The 22,468-nt window shown below is 59.2% G+C and overlaps 1 protein-coding gene across 1 annotated transcript in view; it reads right to left on the bottom strand.

Annotated features, from left to right (window-relative positions):
* Positions 1 to 885: 885 nt before the first annotated feature.
* The window catches only part of SLC6A3 (solute carrier family 6 member 3), a 35,394-nt gene continuing 13,811 nt past the window's right edge, over positions 886 to 22,468 (bottom strand). Inside the window, exons 6-14 of the mRNA XM_040262234.1 lie at positions 22,149 to 22,252; positions 20,683 to 20,807; positions 18,022 to 18,134; positions 16,838 to 16,966; positions 15,809 to 15,908; positions 13,203 to 13,303; positions 11,897 to 12,064; positions 10,494 to 10,565; positions 886 to 1,308 (exon numbers count right to left, since the gene is read on the bottom strand). Of these exons, the coding sequence (XP_040118168.1) occupies positions 1,285 to 1,308; positions 10,494 to 10,565; positions 11,897 to 12,064; positions 13,203 to 13,303; positions 15,809 to 15,908; positions 16,838 to 16,966; positions 18,022 to 18,134; positions 20,683 to 20,807; positions 22,149 to 22,252 (936 nt within the window). The 3' untranslated portion in view covers positions 886 to 1,284. The remainder of the gene's footprint in view (positions 1,309 to 10,493; positions 10,566 to 11,896; positions 12,065 to 13,202; positions 13,304 to 15,808; positions 15,909 to 16,837; positions 16,967 to 18,021; positions 18,135 to 20,682; positions 20,808 to 22,148; positions 22,253 to 22,468) is intronic.

Here is a 22,468-nt window from a genome sequence, read left to right on the forward strand (position 1 = left end):
CACCTGGATGAGACAGGAAGGAACATGGCCATACAGCCCTGGCCATCTCCCCGCGGGTCTCTTTATTGTTAGGGACAAGCACATGAGAGGCCACTGTGAACGCAGACGGACGCGGACACCACTGGCATTCTTCAGGAGTGCTCAGCGCTCCCGGCAAGGACGGGGGGCCCGACTCCTCTCGGCTACACCCGCCCCCGAGAGCCAGTCCACCCGTGGCTCCCCTGAGCAGCCGGTTCCATGGGCCTGGGCTGAGGGCCGCTCCCAGGGACGGCTGTGAGGGCTCCGTGGGCCTGTCCGGCAGCCTCCCAGTGGCCCTGGGCACGCAGCCAGCAGGGCGTCCCTGGACCATGGCCACGAGCCCTGCGGACGGCAGTGCCAGAAGCTAACATCCTCTCTAGCAACCTTGGCAACGTCGGCCAACGGGCTTCAGAAACCGGCCCTGCCTTCTGAGCATGGGTTTGACTCCCAGGTCAACGCGGCTCTGAAAGCCCTTCCCTAAGGAAAGCACAGCTGCAGCTGCTGAGATGGGCGCCTCCAAGAACTGAGATTCCGGCGGGGCCTCCCTCCTAAGGTTGAGGAGTCCAGGCTAAGCCGCAGGGGCACCCCTGCTCCTGGCAAGCTCGCTTTCTCTGTGGCTGGGGGTCCGCGGTGAGGTGACCGTGAGCTGACAGGGACCCACGTCGGGCGAGACCAGTGGCAGTCCACACAGATTTTACCGAGTTTTCCCTCAGCTACAAGGAAATAAACAGCGCTTCTGTCTCCCACCCAGGCCCCCGGCCCTTTGGGGCGCGGACTGACCCATCTGACATGGGGAGGCTTTTTCACCTTTTGGGTGGCGTCTTCCATCTCATGGCTCTACAAGAAGCTCAAACGTGACACTTGGCTTTTTTAATAGCAGCAAAGCAAGGGTGTAGGAAGCTATCGCGAGCGCTGGGGTTCTCGGCAGAGAACAGTGACCTATAATTTTTGTTATTTCTCCTCCACACGCGGACCGGCGGCGTGGCCCGAGCTCCAGGTGGCCTTGGTGGGCCGGCGGGGGTGGAGGGCAGGCGGTGTAACGCACGGAACACAGCTCAGTCGATTCTACCTGTGGGACGAGCACAGACTAGGGGAGGCACACAGCAACATGTGGACGGCGGGGTCGGCTCCTGGGGCACAAAGGGCGTGCCCGTCCAGGGAAAGACGCGTGTGTGTCTGGCGAGGCACAGGGCTGGGGGTGGGGTGCCCTCCTCGCCCTGGTCTTCGCCGACGGCACCCAGCAGCTCTTCCTCCTCCTCCATCCGCCTACACCACGAGCCAGTGGCGGAGCTGCAGAGGAAACAGAGTTTGCTGAGACAAGAAGTGAGGTGCCCCTTGGATACAGGCGGCTCCCAGGCTGGGAGCCCTGCTGTAGCCGGGAGGTGGGAGCGGGGACCAGTGCGGCTCCTGGGCACCACAGACCTGACGCCCCAGTTGCTTCCTGGAGGCAAGTCATTGCTTCACAAAGTCAGAGCACGGCGGCCTCAAGGGGCCAGAATGCGGCCCAGTGGCCCCCACAGACCCGGGTGCTATGGCCTCCACTCTGGGCAGACACTGGACGCCGCAGGCCTGGGAGAGTCCCAGAGTGCACGCCGCCAGCCCGCTGCAACCCGCAGTGCCCCCAGGCCCTGGAAGCCTCACTCCTGGCCCTCGGCCTCACTCCTAGGGTCTCTGATCCCATCCAGGGGCAGCCCTGTGCCCCTCGGCCTCACTCCTGGGGCCTCCGATCCCATCCCAGGGGCAGCCCCGCGCCCCGCGGCCTCACTCCTGGGGCCTCCGATCCCATCCGCGGCCTCACTCCTGGGGCCTCCGATCCCATCCCGGGGCAGCCCCGCACCCCTCGGCCTCACTCCTGGGGCCTCCAATCCCATCCCGGGGGCAGCCCCGTGCCCCGCGGTGCCGGCTGCTTTGTGCGACCCCGCAGGTGCGGATGCAGCCCGTTCCCGGCTCGGGGGGCGGGCGAGGTGAACAGGCCCCTATTTAGCTGTCCACAGATGCCATTGCCTGTGATTACCCGGCTGTTAGCTCAGCCTGTTTCTGAGCACAAGCCATTCGATCGCACTAAATAGCAAGAACCGAGTGTTTGTAAACATTTCCAAACCAAGACGTGCAGGGCTTGTTTCTGACACGGCCGTCCAGGGGTTGGGGGGAAGGCGGCCCCCCTGTGGGGGGTGGGGAGGCGGTCCCCTTGCAGGGCTCTTCCTCGCCCTCTGGGGACCTGCCTAGGACACACTCCGCAGCCCCCAAGGGCAGCCGGAGGGCAGGGCCTGGCGGGGACGGAGCAGCAGGGCCCGAGGCTGGGGTGGTGGCTGCGTGGTGACTTCAGGCCAGTGCTGAGGCTGGGGCGGGGGGCACACCGGGGACCCCAGCTGGGACCCAGCCCAGGGGTGAAGCGGCCCTCTGTCCCAGCCACGGACGAGCCCAAGGCAACCTTCTTGGGAGGAAGGGGAGGCCTCTCAGAGGTCCCACAAGGGAAGCTCAAGCCATGAGCCGGCAACCAGGAGACCAGAAACAGCAGTGGTCAGCAGGAACCTGAAACTCCAGTCCAGGCTCCTGGACCAGAGGGTGGAGACCTTTAGGTTACTGGGCAGCTGTGTAAGAACTGGCTGAGAAGGGGACACAGGGCACAGAGCTGCACAGTTCAAAGGTCAAAGGCTGCTTCCTGAGAAGAAGCGGAGAAGGTCCCTGTCAGTGAAGGGGGCACAGGAAGGGGGTGGGTGATGGAGCTTTCATAATGGGGGGGGGTACGGGGGATGGGCAGGGCAGTGCCAGAGACAGACAAAGAGATTTCTGGGCCAGGGACTCCCCGGTGGTCCAGTGGTTAGGACTCGGGGCTTTCACTGCCGAGAGCCTGGGTTCAGTCCCTGGTTGGGGAAGTAAGATCCCGTAAGCTGCACAGTGCAGCCAAAAACAAGGAAAAACAATGATATTTCTGGTCCAGGTGGAGTAATGGGGACCTAAGAGACTCTACCATCCAAAACCACTTAGAATGAACAGTATGTATGTAATAACGCATTTTCAGACAGCAGGAGATTGGACGACAAAGAACAGAGACCCTGAGAGAGACCAGGAGGATGAGGCCTCCAGCTGCCCCACTCGCAGTCTCCAGGGACTTTCCAGCAGCAGCGTGGGGCGCGGAGCCCAGGGCAGATGGTGAACCCCGGGGCTGGCGAGATGGGGTGAGCTTGGGAGAGCCCCAGGGCGCGGCAACTCACAGGACGGAGTTCCAGAGGGGGTCGCAGCACCCAGAGCTCTGAGCATGTGCACGGGACCCCGGGGTGCAGCTGAGCGGCCAGGCACTCGAGTCCAGAGAGGCCTCCCAAGCAGGATTCAAGAAACATTCCCCAAACCTGGACACTGGGAGCTGAGGCTGCCCCACAGCCAGGTGGGAGCATCTCGGGCCTCGGGGAGCTGACTAGAGTGTTCCCCAAGGTCTTGCTCCAGCATCAGCAGCGCAGGGAGCCCCACACCCAGTGCTGCTGTGGCCCCACAAGTCTCCACGAGCAAGTCCCCCAGAGATCAAACTGTCTCCAAGTAACTCGATGATAACCCAGAACAGGGCTCCAGAGTATCTGTCTGGTGGTGGTTTAGTCACTGAGTCGTGTCTGACTCTTGTGACCCCAGGGACTGTGGCCCTCCAGGCTCCTCTGTCCATGGGACTCTCCAGGCAGGAATAATGGAGTGAGTGGCCATTTCTTTCTCCAGGGGATCTTCCCGACCTGGGGGATTGAACCCAAGTCTCCTGCATTGCGGGCAGATTCTTTACCCACTGAGCCACAAGGGAAGCCCCCAGAATATTTAAAGTAACACAAATGTATCTAGGCTTTAACATAGTAAAACTCACAATACCTAGAATTCAGTTAAAAATGACTAGACAGGCAAGGCATCAGCAAAACCCAACATCTCATGAGAAAAGTCAACCGACGCTGACCCAGAACAGACACAGATGTTCACGCTGGCAGATGAGGGCCTGGCACAGAGATCGTAACTGCACTGCACGACCAGACAGGCAAGCTGAGGTGTGACCGACATGGAATGTCCAGCGTGGACTTCTAGAGGTGAAAACTACAGAGTGTGCAAGGAGAGACCCGGTGGATGGGCTCATCGGCAGATTAGGCTTTGCCGAGGTGAAAAGTTAATGAGCTAAACAAAGCAACAGAAAGCACACAAAATGAAACACACAGAGGGAACAGAACTAAAGGCCTGAACCGTGCGACCGGAGCCCCTGAAGGTGATGAGGCAGAAAAAGTGGAAGGGGTGACAGCAAATATTTCCAAATACACTGGGAACTTAGTTTCAAGAGGCTCAGGGGACTGTGGGTATAAGAAGCGTGAATCCTGGCGCATAACCACACACAGTGGAGAGACGAGCTCAAGGACTCAGCATGAAGCCCTTTCAATAAAGTTCAAAACGACGGAAACCAAGCAGTCCGCTTCTCAGGAATTTAGCGGTACCTATAGATGGCACACATCACTGACTCGATGGACGCGAGTCTGAGTAAACTCCGGGAGTTGGTGACAGACAGGGAGGCCTGGCGTGTTGCGGTTCATGGGGTTGCAAAGTGTCGGCGACTGAACTGAACTGAACTGGTAGATCCCACAGGAGAAGGCAGTGGCACCCGGCTCCAGCGCTCTTGCCTGGGAAATCCCATGGACGGAGGAGCCTGGGGGGCTGCAGCCCGTGGGGTCGCTAAGAGTCGGACACGACTGAGCAACTTCTCTTTCACTTTCACTTTCATGCACTGGAGAAGGAAATGGCACCCACTCCAGTCTTCTTGCCTGGAGAACCCCAGGGTGGGCTGCCATCTATGGGGTTGGACACGACTGACGCGACTCAGCAGCAGCAGCAGAGATGCCACAAAGCCGTGCAGCAGAAAAGCCCCAGGAGGCGACCGGCCAGATCGAGGCGGTGCTGACTCTGGGAGCAGGAGGGAGGTGGGCGGGCAGGCGTAGGTGAACTGCTGTCAAGGCGGAACTTGGATGGTCATTCACAAGGCTGTATTTCGCCACGTGGTTAGATAAACGAGAAACAGCCCTGCATGGGCCAATGCCAGTGGAGAACCTGGACACAGAGCCTAAAAAGACCCCTGACAGAGGGTGAGACCCCGAGGGGCCAGGGAGACGGTCACACACAGAGCCCAGGACGGCCACACAGAGGCGAAGGGCGAGGTTTAACACTCAGCTGCAAAACTCCCAGAACTCACTAGAAAGAATTTACAGACCCTGGACACACAAAATATTCTGGGAGAGACAAGTAAATAAAACTACTTATAACAGTTTTATAATAAAACAACAGAAGTCTGTGCTCAGACACATCACAGGGCGACTGCAGCCAGCCCCAAAGGTAAAGGGAGCTGGACGGGCCCCGGGGACACAGAGACCCCGCCCCACAGGACCTGCCTGCAGGAGACCCCGCCCCACGGGACATGGAGACCCCGCCCGCAGGAGATCCCACCCCGCGGGACCTCCCGTCCCAGCAGGACTGTGGGGCGGCAGGTGGAGAAGCCCTGTCCTCAGAATGCCGAGAGACGGTGACTCAATCCAGAACCGCGTGCCTGCAGAAACTGTCATAAATGAGGGCAAAGTAAAGACACGCACAGATACACGACATTGGAAGAAACCAACACGATACTGTAAAGCAATTATGCTTCAGTTAAAAATAAACAGATTAAAAAAGCACTCCCTTAGAGGAATGTCTGGAGGATACTTTTTGAGAGGCAAGAAAGTGATCTTTCAAGGAAAGATGTGGATGCGAAAAAGTACAGTGAACAAGCACTGGACGCGCACACTCGTCCAGGGGAGTTTCTGGAGAAAACAGCGAGAGCGACAATAACAGCAGTGCCTGACTTGTGGTTAGAAAAGACAGAAACGCGACATTGGCCAATAATAGCTCCTTATTAACAGCTGACTCACTGGAAAAGACCCTGATGCTGGGAAAGGTTAAAGGCAGGAGGAGAAGAGGGCGGCAGAGGATGAGATGGTTGGATGGCATCACCGACTCAATGGACCTGCGTTTGAGCAAGCTCCAGAAGATGGTGAAGGACAGGGAAGCCTCGTGTGCTGCAGTCCATGGGGTCACAGAGAGTCAGACACAACTTAGCGACTAAACAACACAATTATTATTAGTATCATTAATCAACAGCAGGAAAAATTAAGTCCTTGTGATATTCAGGATGGGGGTTCATATAATGCTTAACTGTATACTTGAAGTTAACTTTATACTTGAAGTCCCTGTATGCTTGGTACAGGGACTTCCCTGGAGACCCAGTGGTTAAGAATCTGCCTTGTAAAGCAAGGGACGTGGGTTCAATCCCTGGTTAGGGAACTAAGATCCCACAGGCTGTGGGGCAACTGACCTGGGGGCCACAACTACTGAGCCTGTGCACTCCGGAGCCCACCTGCCGCAGCTGGAGAATCGGCGCTGCAATCAGGGGCCCCACCTGACGGAGTAGCCATCATCGTCAACAAAAGAGTCCAAAATGCAGTACTTGGATGCAGTCTCAAAAACGACAGAATGATCTCTGTTCGTCTCCAAGGCAAACCATTCAATATCACAGTTATCCAAGTCTATGCCCCAACCAGTAACACTGAAGAAACTGAAGCTGAACGGTTTTATGAAGACCTACAAGATCTTTTAGAACTAACTCCCAAAAAAGATGTCCTTTTCATTATAGGGGACTGGAATCCAAAAGTAGGAAGTCAAGAAACACCTGGAATAACAGGCAAATTTGGCCTTGGAATGCAGAATGAAGCAGGGCAAAGACTAAGAGTTTTGCCATGAAAATGCACTGGTCATAGCAAACACCCTCTTCCAGCAACACGAGAGAAGACTCTACACATGGACATCACCAGATGGTCAACACCGAAATCAGACTGATTATATTCTATGCAGCCAAAGATGGAGAAGCTCTATACAGTCAACAAAAACAAGACCAGGAGCTGACTGTGGCTCAGATCATGAGCTCCTTATTGCCAAATTCAGACTCAAATTGAAGAAAGTAGGGAAAACCGCTAGACCATTCAGGTATGACCTCAATCAAATCCCTTATGATTATACAGTGGAAGTGAGAAATAGATCTAAGGGCCTAGATCTGATAGATAGAGTGCCTGATGAACTATGGAATGAGGTTCGTGACACTGTACAGGAGACAGGGATCAAGACCATCCCCATGGAAAAGAAATGCAAAAAAGCAAAATGGCTGTCTGGGGAGGCCTTAGAAATAGCTGTGAAAAGAAGAGAGGTGAAAAGCAAAGGAGAAAAGGAAAGATATAAACATCTGAATGCACAGTTCCAAAGAATAGCAAGAAGAGATAAGAAAGCCCTTTTCAGCAATCGATGCAAAGAAATAGAGGAAAAGAACAGAATGGGAAAGACTAGAGATCTTCAAGAAAATTAAAGATACCAAGGGAACATTTCATGCAAAGATGGGCTCAATAAAGGACAGAAATGGTCTGGACCTAACAGAAGCAGAAGATATTAAGAAGAGGTGGCAAGAATACACGAAAGAACTGTACAAAAAAGATCTTCACGACCCAGAAAATCACGATGGTGTGATGACTCACCTAGAGCCAGACATCTTGGAAAGTGAAGTCAAGTGGGCCTTAGAAAGCATCACTATGAACAAAGCTAGTGGAGGTGATGGGATTCCAGTTGAGCTGTTTCAAATCCTGAAAGATGATGCTGTGAAAGTGCTGCACTCAATATGCCAGCAAGTTTGGAAAACTCAGCAGTGGCCACAGGACTGGAAAAGGTCAGTTTTCATTCCAATTCCAAAGAAAGGCAATGCCAAAGAATGCTCAAACTACCGCACAATTGCACTCATCTCACATGCTAGTAAAGTAATGCTCAAAATTCTCCAAGCCAGGCTTCAGCAATACGTGAACCGCGAACTCCCTGATGTTCAAGCTGGTTTTAGAAAAGGCAGAGGAACCAGAGATCAAATTGCCAACATCTGCTGGATCATGGAAAAAGCAAGAGAGTTCCAGAAAAACATCTATTTCTGCTTTATTGACTATGGCAAAGCCTTTGACAGTGTGGATCACAATAAACTGTGGAAAATTCTGAAAGAGATGGGAATACCAGACCACCTAACCTGCCTCTTGAGAAATCTGTATGCATGTCAGGAAGCAACAGTTAGAACTGGACATGGAACAACAGACTGGTTCCAAATAGGAAAAGCAGTACGTCAAGGCTGTATATTGTCACCCTGCTTATTTAACTTGTATGCAGAGTACATCATGAGAAACGCTGGGCTGGAAGAAACACAAGCTGGAATCAAGGTTGCTGAGTGAAATATCAATAACCTCAGATATGCAGATGACACCACCCTTATGGCAGAAAGTGAAGAGGAGCTAAAAAGCCTCTTGATGAAAGTCAAAGAGGCGAGTAAAAAAGTTGGCTTAAAGCTCAACATTCAGAAAACGAAGATCATGGCATCTGGTCCCATCACTTCATGGGAAATAGATGGGGAAACAGTAGAAACAGTGTCAGACTTTATATTTGGGGGCTCCAAAATCACTGCAGATGGTGACTGCAGCCATGAAATTAAAAGACGCTTAGTCCTTGGACGAAAAGTTATGACCAACCTAGATAGCATATTCAAAAGCAGAGACATTACTTTGCTGACTAAGGTCCGTCTAGTCAAGGCTATGGTTTTTCCTGTGGTCATGTATGGATGTGAGGGTTGGACTGTGAAGAAAGCTGAGTGCCTAAGAATTGATGCTTTTGAACTCTGGTGTTGGAGAAGACTCTTGAGAGTCCCTTGGACTGCAAGGAGATCCAACCAGTCCATTCTAAAGGAGATCAGCCCTGGGATTTCTTTGGAAGGAATGATGCTGAAGCATCCAGTACTTTGGCCACCTCATGAGAAGAGTTGACTCATTGGAAAAGACTCTGATGCTGGGAGGGATTGGGGGCAGGAGGAGAAGGGGACGACCGAGGATGAGATGGCTGGATGGCATCACAGACTCGATGGACGTGAGTCTGAGTGAACTCCGGGAGATGGTGATGGACAGGGAGGCCTGGTGTGCTGCGATTCATGGGGTCGCAAAGAGTCGGACACGACTGAGCGACTGAACTGAACTGAACTGAACCCGACGAAGCCGTGTCAGCAACTAAAGCCCACGCACAGCCAAATGCATATTTAACAACTTAAAAACGCTTAAAAATGGTCCGCATCAAAGAAATCTTAAAAGAAATACACACAGTACAATTTTAAAAACAAATATAAAATCAATAAAGCACATACGTTCCAAACAAATAGAAAGAGTAGAATAAGAAAACAGATCCTCCAAAATCAATCATAAAAGACAACAGACGGGGAAAAATAAACATCAAAAAATGGAACAGAGTTAAAAAGATAGCAGAATCAAGCCCAGCTATATCAGTAATGCCGACAAAGGTAAAACAGATTAGTCTGCCCAACTGCCAGACTAAAGCATTTCAGTGTATTCGAGGTTTGCAAAAGACACCTAAATTTTAGGATGACTGCAAAGTGGGAAGTTCAAAGATTACAACAGATGTTTCGGGTAAACTCTACAGAAACCTCGTGCAGCTATAGTCCTCTAGACGAAAAGGACTTTAAGAGCAAACGCATCTCAAGGGCAAGAGGACAGGCTGGGTTTTGAGGAAGACTGATCACCCTGAGTCCGTACCAGTCCCAGAAAACTGGCGCAGGTCAGATAAAATGGAATCCGGTACAACTACAGGGGAAAATGGACAAATATGCTTTCACAGTAGGATATTCGTACATGTCTCCGGATTACTGATGGCTGAACAGAGCTGAAACGGGCAAAGTCGTAGAAGATTTGAACAACGTAGTTACCAGCCTGATCTAGGACAGAAAGAGAACTGTGTACCAACAACTAGAGAAGACATCTCATCTAAAGACACAAGAGACACTTATGAAAGCTGGGTAGGTGCTTGGCCACAAAGGAGCGTCAACAGACTTCAAAGAATGGGTAGCAAGGGGTCTGAACACAATCCCATTAATTTAGAAACGAATAACAAAAAATAGAACATCCTCATGTATTTAGGGATTTCAGACAGAGCTACTTACAAACAACTCATGGCTGGAAGAAGTCACAACGAAAATTAAAACACGTTTAAAACTAACAAAACGCTGTATTAAAAGCTATGGAATGCAGCCACCAGGGTATTTTGTGGGAAATTCTTAGCCTTGAATGCTTATGTGAGAAAACAAGAAGGGTTAATTAAGGATCCAGGGTCTAAATTAAGAAGGTAGTTAAGGTGTGACAGAGCGGACCAATGAAAGTAGAAAAAATAAAGACATCAGAGCTGGAAGGAAGGAGACAGAAGGCAAAGCGCGATCAGCCGCCCTGCAGTCTCCGTAAGCGGAGTTCTCTGTCCGTTAGCCGTGCCCAGCCATGCCCCTGACAGCGTGTCTGAGTCAGTGTCCACCTGCTGGGGGACTCGGCTGGGCAGCTGGGGCACGAGGAGCCCCCCGCGGCACTCACCGTGAACTGGCGCACCTCCCCGCTGTCCACCCGTTCATGCTCTGTCTCCGGCGTGATGGCATAGGCCAGTTTCTAGAAGAGAAGGGGCCGCTGTGGGCGCCGGCCCAGCGTGGTGGGCGGGCCCAGGGTGACCGCCACGCAGGGTGGGGGCTGATGGCCAGGTCTCCTTAGACCCTGGAGAAAGTCCAGGCCGACCGGAGGGAGCAGGGTTGGGTGTGGAGTCCCGGTGGCAGGCCCTGCAGGCAGGGGAGCCTGCACGCTCCTGCAGCACCTGCGGATCCCGGGGTCCCGGAGGCCCTGCTGTCTCACAGCCAGAGGGGAGGCTGGTTCCCTCCCACCGCCTCCCTCCCGCCCTGACAGCTCACCCCCCCACCTCCGACCTCTCAGCAGCTGGCCCTTGGACTGTCTGGGGCCAGGCGTCCCCCCTGGGTGTCACTGTCCCCCCATCTCACTGCTGAGGTTCTAGGGAGTGAGTCTGGCTGGCAGGAGGTCCAGCCCACTGGCCTGCAGACACCCCTCCCCAGCCCACACAGAGGGGTCTCTCCCAGGGCCAGCGGTCGCCTGCTGTCTGCAGGGCTGCCCGCCGGAGGCCAGCGAGGGGGCTGTGAGTGGCGCCTCCTCCGGCTCTGCCGAGGCTGCAGGGGCCTGGCCTGGGCTGGGCCTGCTTGACGCTGAGGGACGGGCTGGGGGCCAGCCTGCGAGGGGCCCCGCCTTTGCATCCAAGCCAGAGAGATGCCACGTGGCCCTCGGGGAACGCTTGGACCTGCTGGGGTACAGCCAGGGGCTTCGCTCCCCTGAGAGACTGGAATCGGGCATCGAGCAGTGTCTGAGGGCTCCGGAAGAGCATGCAAGGCTACGACCTCCAGCTCTTCTGCCAGGAATCCCGGCACTGCGATGGGAGGCGGGGGGACCCCTGTGCTCAGGTCACAGGTCACCCCCCCCCGCTTCACGGGGACACAGAAGTGGACCTGACTGGGAGCCCGGAGCCGCCTCCGCCCTCGCGGGGGTCCTGCCTGGAAGCCCCGCTGCCCCGGCTCAGCCCCGGGAGTGGGGGGGGGGCTTGGTCCCGAGTCCGCCCCCACTCTCAGATCACAGCCGTCCACACGATGCAGAGCGGGCGTGCTCACACCCAGAGATCCTCACTGGCGAGCACACACGTGTGCGTGCCCACGTGCGGACACACAGGCTCACACACAAGACACCCAGACACATGTGTAGACACACACACAGGCACAGCACCCCCCCCAACCCCCCACCCCCCAGCACGGTCGCCGCCCACTCCGGACTCTCCTGCTGGCCGAGACGAGCTGCTGGGAGCAGGCCTGGGACCCCCACCTGACCTCGCTGGCGGCCTCGCATCGGGCAGAAGGGCAGGAGAGGGGGCCCCCCGTGCAGGTACGCACCTCCCGCGAGGAGCCAGGCAGGCTGCAGAGCTTGTAGGTGGCGTAGATGGGGACCACAGACATGGAGGACGCAGCGATGGCCCAGCCCAGCGCGTTGGCCCACTCGGGGAAGACGTAGGCGCCATAGTGCGGGGGCCGGAAGGTCGCGATGCTGACCACGACTACAAACTGGAACCGAGCGGCAGGGTCAGGGGCAGCTGGGGCCAGGGGCTCCCGAGCAGCGACTCCGGGGGCAGGCCCGCCACACGCTGGCCTGAGGCCGCGGGCCCCGGTGGTGGGGGGCACGTGCCCCGGAGGCTCGGGGCTGATGGGAGGGGCTCTCTCGCTGGCCTCCGTAAACCCCGGGTCACCCCGTGGGGGTGCCTGGAGGCAGGAGGGGCGACCAGAAGCCCCTGCGCAGGCTTGGGCCGGGAGCCTCACCCCCGCTCCACTTCCTCTCCTGCTGGCCCTCGGGGGGTCGGGGCTGCCCGAGTGCACTCACACCCGGGGGGCTGGGCTGGGCTGGCTGGGGCAGGGCGGGCGCTGAGGTCTCCCGGGGCGCATCTGCCGGCCTCTGCGTTCAGAGCTGGACGGCCCCAAACAGCCAGCCGGGGCCGTCGGGTAGGGGGGGAACAGTCAGGGATCCTGAGCCACTGGGACTCGGCCACAGCCACCCGGCCCTGCAGCCGTGGGGTGGACGCACGGCCGGGTCCAACACCACAGGCCACAGCTGTACTTGCCCACCAGCCCGAGCTTGCCCAGCCCAGCTCAGACCGCGAGCAGCCACTGGATGTGCCGGGGAGCCCCGGGCCCGCGCTGTGGGTGAACCCCGTCCACTTCCGTCCCGCCTCGGGCGGAGCACCCGCTGACCCCGAGGCTGACTTCCCTCCGCGGCCTCCAGGCAGAGGGCAGCTGACGACCTCCGACCTCCAGGCAGAGGCGCTGACGGATTAAGGACCACTCTGCTGCCCACGTGGCTGTCTCGGTGGGGGGCCGAGTGGGGGCCATGCTTCCAGGAGACCCGAGGATTTGGGGGGCCAGCCTGCCCTCCCGGCCGAGCCCGTGACCTGCTGACTCCCGCCCCTGGGGTACCTGGTCCGGTAACGGCGGGGCCCAGCATCAGGCACGCGCGCCCCCCTCCCCGCTCAGGCCCCGGGGCGGGGCGGAGCGGGATGGTGGGCGGAGTTGGGGGAGCGGGGGGGAGGGGGCCGGAGGGAGGCGGGGAGGGGGCGGGGGGGCGGGGGGGAGGGGGCCGGAGGGAGGCGGGGAGGGGGCCGGAGGGAGGCGGGGAGGGCGCGGCGGACGGGGCTGGGGGCGGGGGCCTCACCAGGAGGAAGCAGGGGCTGACGAACTTCCAGCACAGCCGCCAGTAGAGGCTGGGCCGCCGCCCGGTCATCCGCTTGATGTCGTCGCTGAACTGCCACACACCTGCAGCAGGGGGCCGGGCAGGGCGTCAGCGCGGCCCGCCTGCAGACGCGGCCCCCACGCCCCGGTCCCCCGGCTCCCCCCCGGAGCCCAGGGTGCACGGTGCTGCCCAGGCCGCCGGGGGTGGGTCATGCCGACCCGGGCCCGTGCACGTCCCCAGGGTGACCCTGGCGTCCCTGACTGCAAGGGAGGGCCTGGGGGGCTCAAACCCACCTTCGCGAGGCCCACGGCCACCCCTGCCTCCCCTCTGTAATGAACATTATTTTCCTTTACAGAAATCATGGTGAAACATACATCACGTGAAGCTTTCCGTTTTAACCACGGTGAGCACGCGGCCCGGCGGCTTGAAGCACAGTGGCACTACTGTGCAGCCATGCCGGCCGTCCTCCCCAGGCCTTCCGCGCCTTCCCAACGGAGGCCCCGGCCCTCCCCATCCTGCTTGCGGCCTCTGTGACCCTGCCGTCCAGGGACCCGAGGGACTCCCGCGGGATCTGTCTGTGCCTGGCTCGTGTCCCTGAGCACAGCGTCCTCCTGCTCAGGCAGGAGCAGCTGCCCGAGTCTTCCACGTTTCAGGGCTGAGCTATGCCCCGCGACATGCACACAGTCGTTATATTGTAGGGAAAGCTCCTGCTAGAAGCTGGGTGAGCCAGTTTCTCCAGGTCTCAATGCTGATTTCTCCTGCCCTGAGGCCGGGTGATGGCTGGCCACCTGAGTCTCTCGTTGCATGCGCGGACATCAGGGAGAGGACTCCATGCAGGACCCCCTCTTCACACTCAGCCCTCTCACCAGACCTCGGATCGGAGGGGGACTGAGGAAGCAGGGTGGAGGCTGAACCTAAAGGCCCACAGAGACGGGGTGTCCCCCGGGGCCCCTCGGGCAGCTCCGGGGCAGGCAGTCCCTCCCACGCTGGCCCATCCGGAGACCACAGGGACCTCAGGGCACTGAGAGGCCGTGCTCTGGTGTGAACTGCTGTCTGCAGAAAGTGCGGTCTCTGTGTTCAGAGGCTTTGGGGAGCGTGTGGTCGCCGCAAGGCCAGCTCCCCTGGGCCTCCACCAGCTCTTCGATGTTCTTGGCTGCTGGACACACTTGAGGCACTTTCTCTCTTTCTCTGAGGTTTTATTTTCAGATGTTGTTGTTCAGTCGCTCAGTCGTGTCCGACTCTTTTTGTGACCCCATGGACTGCAGCACGCCAGGCCTCCCTGTCCTTCACCATCTCCCGGAGCTTGCTCAAACTCAGGTCCATTGAGTCAGTGATGCCATCCAACCATCTCATCCTGTGGTCCCCTTCTCCTCCTGCCCTCAATCTTTCTCATAATCAGGATCTTTTCCAGTGAGTCAGCTCCTTGCTCCAGATGGCCAAAGTACTGGAGCTTCAGCTTCAGCATCAGTCCTTCCAATGACTATTCAGAGTTGATTTGGGGAGATTACAATCTAAAACTGTAGACTAGGTATTGATTCCAGGTGCCAATGAAAGTACAGAGAGGTTGATAGTTCCCTTTTCTGTAGAAAAGGAAATGTAACTAACTGGAAAAATGTTTTTGGAATACCAGCTATTTGTCGGTTAAGCCTCTCAAAGCTAGAGTGCTTTTCAGGTTATAACTTCAGGGCTGAAGCAGAGGCCATGACCCCTCACGTGGCACCAGGGCTGTCTCAAGATTGCAGTTCTCAAACAGCACAGACCTCTGGCTTTGGCCGGAGCACACACACGTGCAAGAAGGCCCTATTATCTCGGGCCTTTACGGCGAACGTTGTCAAGGATGCCTGGTCAGGTGAGCCAAGCGGCACCAGGACCCAAGCCCCAGGAGAGAAACGGAGAGCTAGCACGGGCGGGTACGGCAGTGGGAAGGACACAACAGAATTCTGCAGGGTGGCTTTCTGTTGCTGTCAGACCTGCATCAGGACATCCCGGGAAACACGGTGGACACGCAGGAGGGGCAGGGGCACACAGCTGCAGGCTGGGCACACCACCTGCCGACCAGCTGGCCCCCCACCCTGAGGGGCTCCCAGTCCTAGTATCCGAGTGCTGGCCCCGGGTGAGGAGGGTCAGGAGTCTGGTGGGGCCGTTGTGCCGAGTCGGGAGCCTCACTGAGTGTTCCTGTCTCTTCCCTCCCATCAGCTGAGGCCCCAGTGACGCCCTCCTTGGCCAGCTCCCCTGCCTCCCTGGTGCCGGGACTCCGCTCAGCGGGACGCAGAGACCGCCTCCACCAGAGGGCGGCACCCAGAGCCAGCCCACCCTCCTCCTCCAGGCCCAGCCCAGGATCACATGGCCACACCGAGTGCCCTGACCACAGGGGCAGCTTCAGGGTGCTGTCCAGGCTAACTGCCTGTACGGATCCAACCAAGCAGCAGCGGCCAAGCGCTGCTCTGTGCCACAGTGCCCACAACGCAGGGCCGCTGGCTGCCGCATCGACCAACCCCAAAGATGCTGGCCTGGCCGGTCACAGCGCCAGCACGGCAGCTCGGTCCTGCCGGTGGGAGGGCGCTGTCCCGAGCAGGACTCGTTCTTACCGTAGAACCAGGCCACCCCGATGACCTCCATGAGCACCCCGAAGAGGATGGACGTGCCGGCTGCGAAGTGGTCCAGCAGCGTGAAGACGTAGATGCCGCCCTGGGGGGGTAGGAGGGGCGCACCCACTGAGTTCGGGGTGCCCGGCTCTCACGCCTGCCCACGGAACTGCTCTTCCCAAAACATCAGCCTGGCCTGAGGCACCAGCTTACAGACACCTTCTGTTTTACTCTCTATGGAGCGTCACTCAGGAAAGAAACTACAGTTCAGTCCACGAGCAGCCACTTGGGAACCCGGCTATTACGAAAAAACCAACCTCTCCCCGCTTTTCCAGGGCTCCTGGTACAGTTAGGGATGAAGGCCAGGAAATGCCAGCAATGGCAGAACCGCTGTGAGGAGGGGGCCCTGAGCCCTGTACCCCTCCACCCCCGCCCCGGACAGACCTCCCCCAAACCCGAGTGAAAGTGAAAGTCGCTCAGTTGTGTCTGACTCTTTGCGAGTCTATACAGTCCGTGGATTCTCCAGGCCAGAATACTGGAATAGGTAGCTGTTCCCTTCTCCAGGAGATCTTCCCAACCAGGGATCAAACCCAGGTCTCTCACATTGGAGGCGGATTTTTTACTCTCTGAGACCCCGGGGAAGCCCAAGAATACCGGAGTGGGTAGCCTTGCCCTTCTCCAGGGGATCTTCCCGACTCAGGAATCGAACCGGGCTCTCCTGCATTGCAGGTGGATTCTTTACCGGCTGAGCCACCAGGGAAGCCCCCCAACCCTCTTGCCCCACAAACCCAAAGGCGCCTCGCAGGGAGCTATCCAGGTGCTGACACACTGGAGACCAAACCCTCACACGCCCGGGGACCACGTGCGACCGCGGGGACGCCGAGTGACCGTGGGTGCCGCCCTGCCTGACTCAAGGCCACCGTGTGCATGGGCACGGACGCCTGTGTATCATTACAGGTCATGGGTTGTTTGTGCGGGGCGCCCCTGCTCTGTCTGCCCTGAGACAGCGTCCGGGGCAGCGCGGGTACTCACGTTGGTGACGCAGAAGAGGGACAGGAGGAAGGTGGCCAGGACGACGAGCAGCGTGAAGAGCTCCCGGTGCCGGTGCAGCAGCTGGAACTCGTCCGCAAGCCCGGTGATCACGGACTCCATGCCGCCCATCTGCAGCCAGGACAGAAGGGGCGCTGTGGGGCGGCCCTCTGCCCCCTCGGGGACCCACGTGTGGCGTCTTCACCCACATGCTCAGTCGGGAGCCGCATGGGGTCCCGGGGGGCAGAGGGCACCCCAGCAAGGGCTGCTCCCCAGCATGGCCACTGGAGATGGAGGAGCGGGGTGCGTGTCCTGCCCTCTGGTGGGGGCTGCATGCCCCATGTGGTGCCACAAAGGCTCAGCTCTGCCGGGCTTCTCTAAGCAAGTGTCTGCCCCACCCCACAGCTGAGCTCTGCTCCCAGGAGGCCTGGCCTGGCCACTGGCCGTGTCCCCAGTGCCACGGCCTTCCTGGCTCTCAGCACTGTCCGGAGGGGGTGTCCCCAGGAAGCCTGGCCTCCAAGCAGCCTCTGCCCTGCTCAGTCGGGACCATCTCCTCTGGGAAGTGCTGCTGGAGGGACTCGTCCACCCAGGTGTGGTCCACCCAGGGGCGGGTGGGAAGGCTGACTGGGAGAAGCAGGTGGAGTGGCCAGCTTTCACAGGGGAGGGACTGGGGGCTCCTCCCTCTCCCAGGAGGCTCGGGGGTGCAGACACGGGACCTGAGATCCCAGGTGCTGGTGCCCAGCAGGCCACGTGGAGGAGAAGTGTGAGGAAGTTGGCCTCCCCGGGGCCCACAGGGCCACCACAGGATGGATGTCCAGTGGGCCAGGCGGGAACCTTTGCCCCCCCCCCCGCCCCCAAAACGGCACCCGCTCCCACCAGACGGCCGCGGGGCAGGGAAAGCTGGAGTCAGGCCCAGCCTTGCGGGTGCTGTGTGGCCCCCATTTCCTGCAGCTCCCTATTCCCCCTCCCCCGCCCGGGGCTCGCCACGACCCCAGGGGCAGCAGGGCAGAGCTGGTCTGAAGAGCCCTCCCCAGGAACTGTGGGGCCCCGTTGCCCTCCCACTCGGGGGCTCTGTGCAGGCACAGATACGTGCGGGCCCTTGGGCTCTCCAGGCTGGCCGGCCCCGGAGGGCAGCGGGTGAGCTGGCTGTCCCTGGCGGGGCCCCAGGGCACGCAGAGATCACTCACGGCGCTGTCGATGCCCAGGGTCAGCAGCATGACAAAGAAGACCACGGCCCAGACTGACGACAGCGGGAGCGTGGCCAGCGCCTCGGGGTAGATGATGAAGATCAGCCCCGGCCCTGAAAGCAGGCGCTCAGGTCATCCCGGGCAGACCTTCCCGGTACCCCCGCTGGAGCCGGCCCTAAGATCAGCCCCGGCCCTGAAAGCAGGCGCTCACCCCGGGCAGACCTTCCCGGTACCAACCCCCGCCCCCGAAGCCGGCCCTAAGGCAGTGCAAAATCTGCTCTCCTTGCCAAGGCCTCCCTCCTTGAGTTCGGGGCCCAGGCCTTGGGAGAAGGGAAGCCAGGTCCTGGAGAGAGGGCTCTGCCCCGTCCCCCAGCCCTCGACCGTTCCCACACCCTGTGCCCCCAGAGGAGGGTGCCCACCAGCAGGCAGAGGGCAGGACAGGCTTCCGGAGTAGGGGGCACCCTGTGCTTCCTCCCTCCAGACCCTGGGGGCCTCCTGGTTGGTTTCCTGTGCCTGTCGCTCACACACTCACACTCACACTCACACGCTCACGCTCACTGCTGCGTCAGGTAGCCTACACAGTAGATGCTTTTCTGTGCCAGCTCAAGGGTGATCTTTAAAAGCCATGTGCTGTTACAGAGACGCCACAACTTAGCACGCCTTCTCCACGCGCTCCCTGCAACACGGTGTGTTTCTGTCCCCACTGACTGTCTCCCAGACACACTCCTGGGAGTGGGGACACACGGGGCCATGCCAGCTCCCTCACCCCCAGTACGTGGAATCTGGGTGGAGGTGGGGAGGGGTGGCAGTGGTCAGGACTCAGGCACTTGACTGCAAATGACCCCAAAGTAAAGAATATCCCCACAGGAAGCTGCAAGTTGATCCCTTTCAGGGTTAGTTTTACAAAAGCCTCCGAGAGCTTGCTCATGGACATACAGCTCACCACTTTCCTGGCTCCCAGTCCTCCGAGGGGCCTGGGTCAGGCACCAGCCGATAGGACAGGAAGGGGGCAGTTACGGATGCTTCTAGAGAATCAAAGGCCGGAGCCAGGCTCCACCTCCAAGATCTGTCAGGGGCCCTGGTGTTGACCTGGGCTCTGGGACCCCCAACGCCCCAGGAAGGAGCACGGTTTCTGATGCGGGCAGGAGGGGCAGACGGTTTGAAAAGCCCTAAAGTCTAAGCGCCAGGAGCCTGGAAGATGTCCATCAGCTTGGTTGAACTAAAGCCAGTATCCTCACTTTTCATTTTTGCTCCTGGGTTACTATTTCCCCCTGTTTTCTTGAGAATTAGAGCTATAAATGACATTTACTTTGCTTTTCTGGGAAATGCAATGAAGACGGTCAGCTAACTTTCAGGGGTTAATGGGGATTCTCGCAAACTACTGCTGTTTATCATAATAAAGGGCAGAACCCAGTGAAAATGCATAAATGCAAAGGTGAGTAAATTCCACTGCTCAGTCCTTATTTGCATTAGGTTCCCTTTCCTGCCTTTATTGGATTTTTTTCCCAGGAGGAAAGAGTGGGTTGGAAGCACATGGAGATTCATCAGGGTCCCCAGCTTCCTGGCAGACTTGGAGGGGCCCGTCCGCCCAGCTCCAAACTCTGTTCCCTGCTTTCCAAGTGGGGCTCCCAGCACTCGATGGATGGACTGATGGGCTGACCTGCAGAGAGCTCAGGGCGCCGGTGGGGTCAGCCCTCTGCTCTCCTCGGTAACCCTCCTGCTCGAGAGTAAGAAGACCCAGGAGGAGAGGAGCTTGTGGGGGGAAGGAGGGGCTGCCCCTGAGCGGGATGGTCTCAGAGGAAGGGGCTCCTCCAGGTGCGGGCGCAGGACAACCCTCAGGCCGGCGGGGCCAGCAGCGATTTGGGGCCCAGGTCCTGGACTGACCCAGCTCCAGACTGCCTCAGCCAGGCCTTCCGCCCCGGATCTAGCACCAGCAGACCTTCCCCCCGCGTGGAATGCCCAGGGGCGCAGCGATCAGGGCTCCCCAGCACCCTGCTCTGGGCCAGGAGCCCCAGCCCTCTCCTGCTGGCCCAGGTTGCTCCCTGCGTCACCAGTGCCCACTCCTCTGCTGCTCGCTCCCCTCCGCTGAGCCCTTGTCTGCAGACACTCCTGTCCGCGTCGGCTGGGTGAGCAGGGTGGGAGCGTGGGTCTCTGTTGCCACTGTGTGTCAGAGACTCCGGGGGTTTCTCCGCTATTACCCCCCTCCCACGGGTATGTGCCATGGCCCCTGGAGGGCTGGGGGAAAAGCTTCGGGAAAAAGTAGCTGCTGGTGTCCAAGCCAGCCCAGCCTCTTTCTGGCTGACCACACCGAGGGCCGGCCATCTGTGCCACTTGGAACAACTCTGAGCCCTCAGCTGCATGTTTCCCACCAGGTGAGGGGAACCGGACCCTCGTCCTGCAGCCCGAGTGGCTTCTGTGAGGAGCCCTGGGCCAAGGGCCAACCTTGACCCGCCTTGGCATCCAGCAGGAGGGCCCGAGGGGGCAGGAGCTGGGAGTGCGTGGAGGTGGTGGGTGCAGGGTGCCCAGGTACCCTGCTCTCCGCCGTGTCAGCTGCTCCTGGGAAGGGCCCTGGGTGCCCATGCGCTTCCCTCTCAGCTTGCAGGGAAACACTTCGAGAACTGGGCGGCCTGGGAGCGGGCAGGCGGGGACCTCACCACTCACCATCCTTGGCCACGTCCCCGATGGGGACACTGTGCTTCTGGGCCATGTACCCCAGGAAGGAGAAGACCACGAAGCCGGAGGAGAAGCTCGTCAGCGAGTTGACGGAGGTGGTGATGATCGCGTCTCTGCAGGAACAAGACACGCTGTGCCAGCCCGGCCGGGCGCCTCTGCAATTTCCCGTCATTATTCGTAATTGGCTGTGTCTGGTGCTGGCGGCTGGGGGCGCTCCCCAGACGGGCAGGCCAGCCCCTCCTGTGACCCTGTCCCGGGCTGCCCTGAGGGAGGGAGGCTGGGACCCCCTGACAGTGGTGAGCTGCCCACCTGCACCCCCTGCTGAGCAGCTCTGGGCACTGGCCACACCCTGGCCAGGTCAGGCCTCCAGTGACCAGCCATCTGCGCTTGCCTGGGGACCAAGGGGCTCCTGGGACTCTTGACTCAGCGCTGATGGTGAGATGATCCCACAGGCAAAGCTGGGCTCTGGTGGGCAGCCCAGGTGACCACGGGGTCCCCATCTTGACCCACAGGGCTGCCAGGCAGGGCTTGGAGATGCCTCCTGGGAACCTTGCTAAGATGCAGGTGCTGACGGGGTGGGTCTGGTGGGGCCCAGATGTTGTTTCCCCTACGTGCCTGGGGGTCAGGGCTGCTGGCCCAGGGACCTCACTCTGAGGGCCGAGACTTCAGAGCAGGGAGGAGGGGCTGCGGGGCCAGCCCTTCCAAGTGCCCAAGTCCAAGGACCCTCACAGACTCGGGTGGGCACAGGGTGGGCTTGGGAGCCGCTGTCTGGCCTGCCATCCAGACGCCACCTCTGTGTGGACCTCTGGGTAATGGTCAGTCTGGCCTTTCTGCTGCGCATACCGCCTTTGTATTTTTAACATTTTTATCCTCATGATATGAAAGAAACCAAACACTGGCTCAAAGGTCAAGGAAAGCAGTCCTGGAGGAAGCCCTTTCTCTGTCTTTAGAACGGTTTCGGGCCGGCAAGTGGCTGCAGGTCGCTCAGGTCCTCCTGGGCCGGGCAGCGCCGGCTGGCGGGCTGCTGGGGCTCTGGGCACGTGGCATGGCCGCACTCCTGCCTGTCCTGGCGCTGAGTCTGTGGGGGGGCTCCGCGGGGTCTGGGGCGCGCCTGGGGCCCCTGCTCCCTCAGTGAAGGCCAGGTGGGGACACGCACAGGCCCTTCCTCATGGGAGACAGGGGTGAGGAGCCTGACCCCAGATGCTGGGAGGACGGGGTGGCCCAGCCGGGCAGAGGAGGGGTCTGGGGGTGCCTGAGAGGCCTCCTCCCAGGGAGGGGGCAGCATCTTCCTGCTTCAAAGCCTCCCTTAAGCAGGAATCAGCGTTGGCTTGTGGCTTCCCCATCTCACTTCATCGTGCAGTTAAGGGGCTGTAAGCACGGCTCCTGTCCCCTCCCCTCGCCCAGGGGCACACCTGCCCTCCTGACGCCACAGGCCTCTCTCAGGGCAGACTCACCGGTAGCAATTGTTGGTGAACTTATTGTAACTGGAGAAGGCGATGAGCACCCCAAGGCCCACGCCCAGCGAGAAGCATATCTGGATGGCCGCATCTATCCAGACCTGCAGGAGTGCAGAGACAGAGTGAGCGGCCCCCACCAGGAGAGGTCCCCGAGGGGAGACAGAGCAGGGTGAGCGGCCCCCGAGGTCCCCGAGGGGAGACAGAGCAGGGTGAGCGGCCCCCGAGGGGAGACAGAGCAGGGTGAGCGGCCCCCGAGGTCCCCGAGGGGAGACAGAGCGGGGTGAGCGGCCCCCGAGGTCCCCGAGGGGAGACAGAGC

This window comes from Oryx dammah, unplaced genomic scaffold (genome assembly GCF_014754425.2).
Source record: "Oryx dammah isolate SB20612 unplaced genomic scaffold, SCBI_Odam_1.1 HiC_scaffold_20, whole genome shotgun sequence".
NCBI lineage: Eukaryota > Metazoa > Chordata > Mammalia > Artiodactyla > Bovidae > Oryx > Oryx dammah.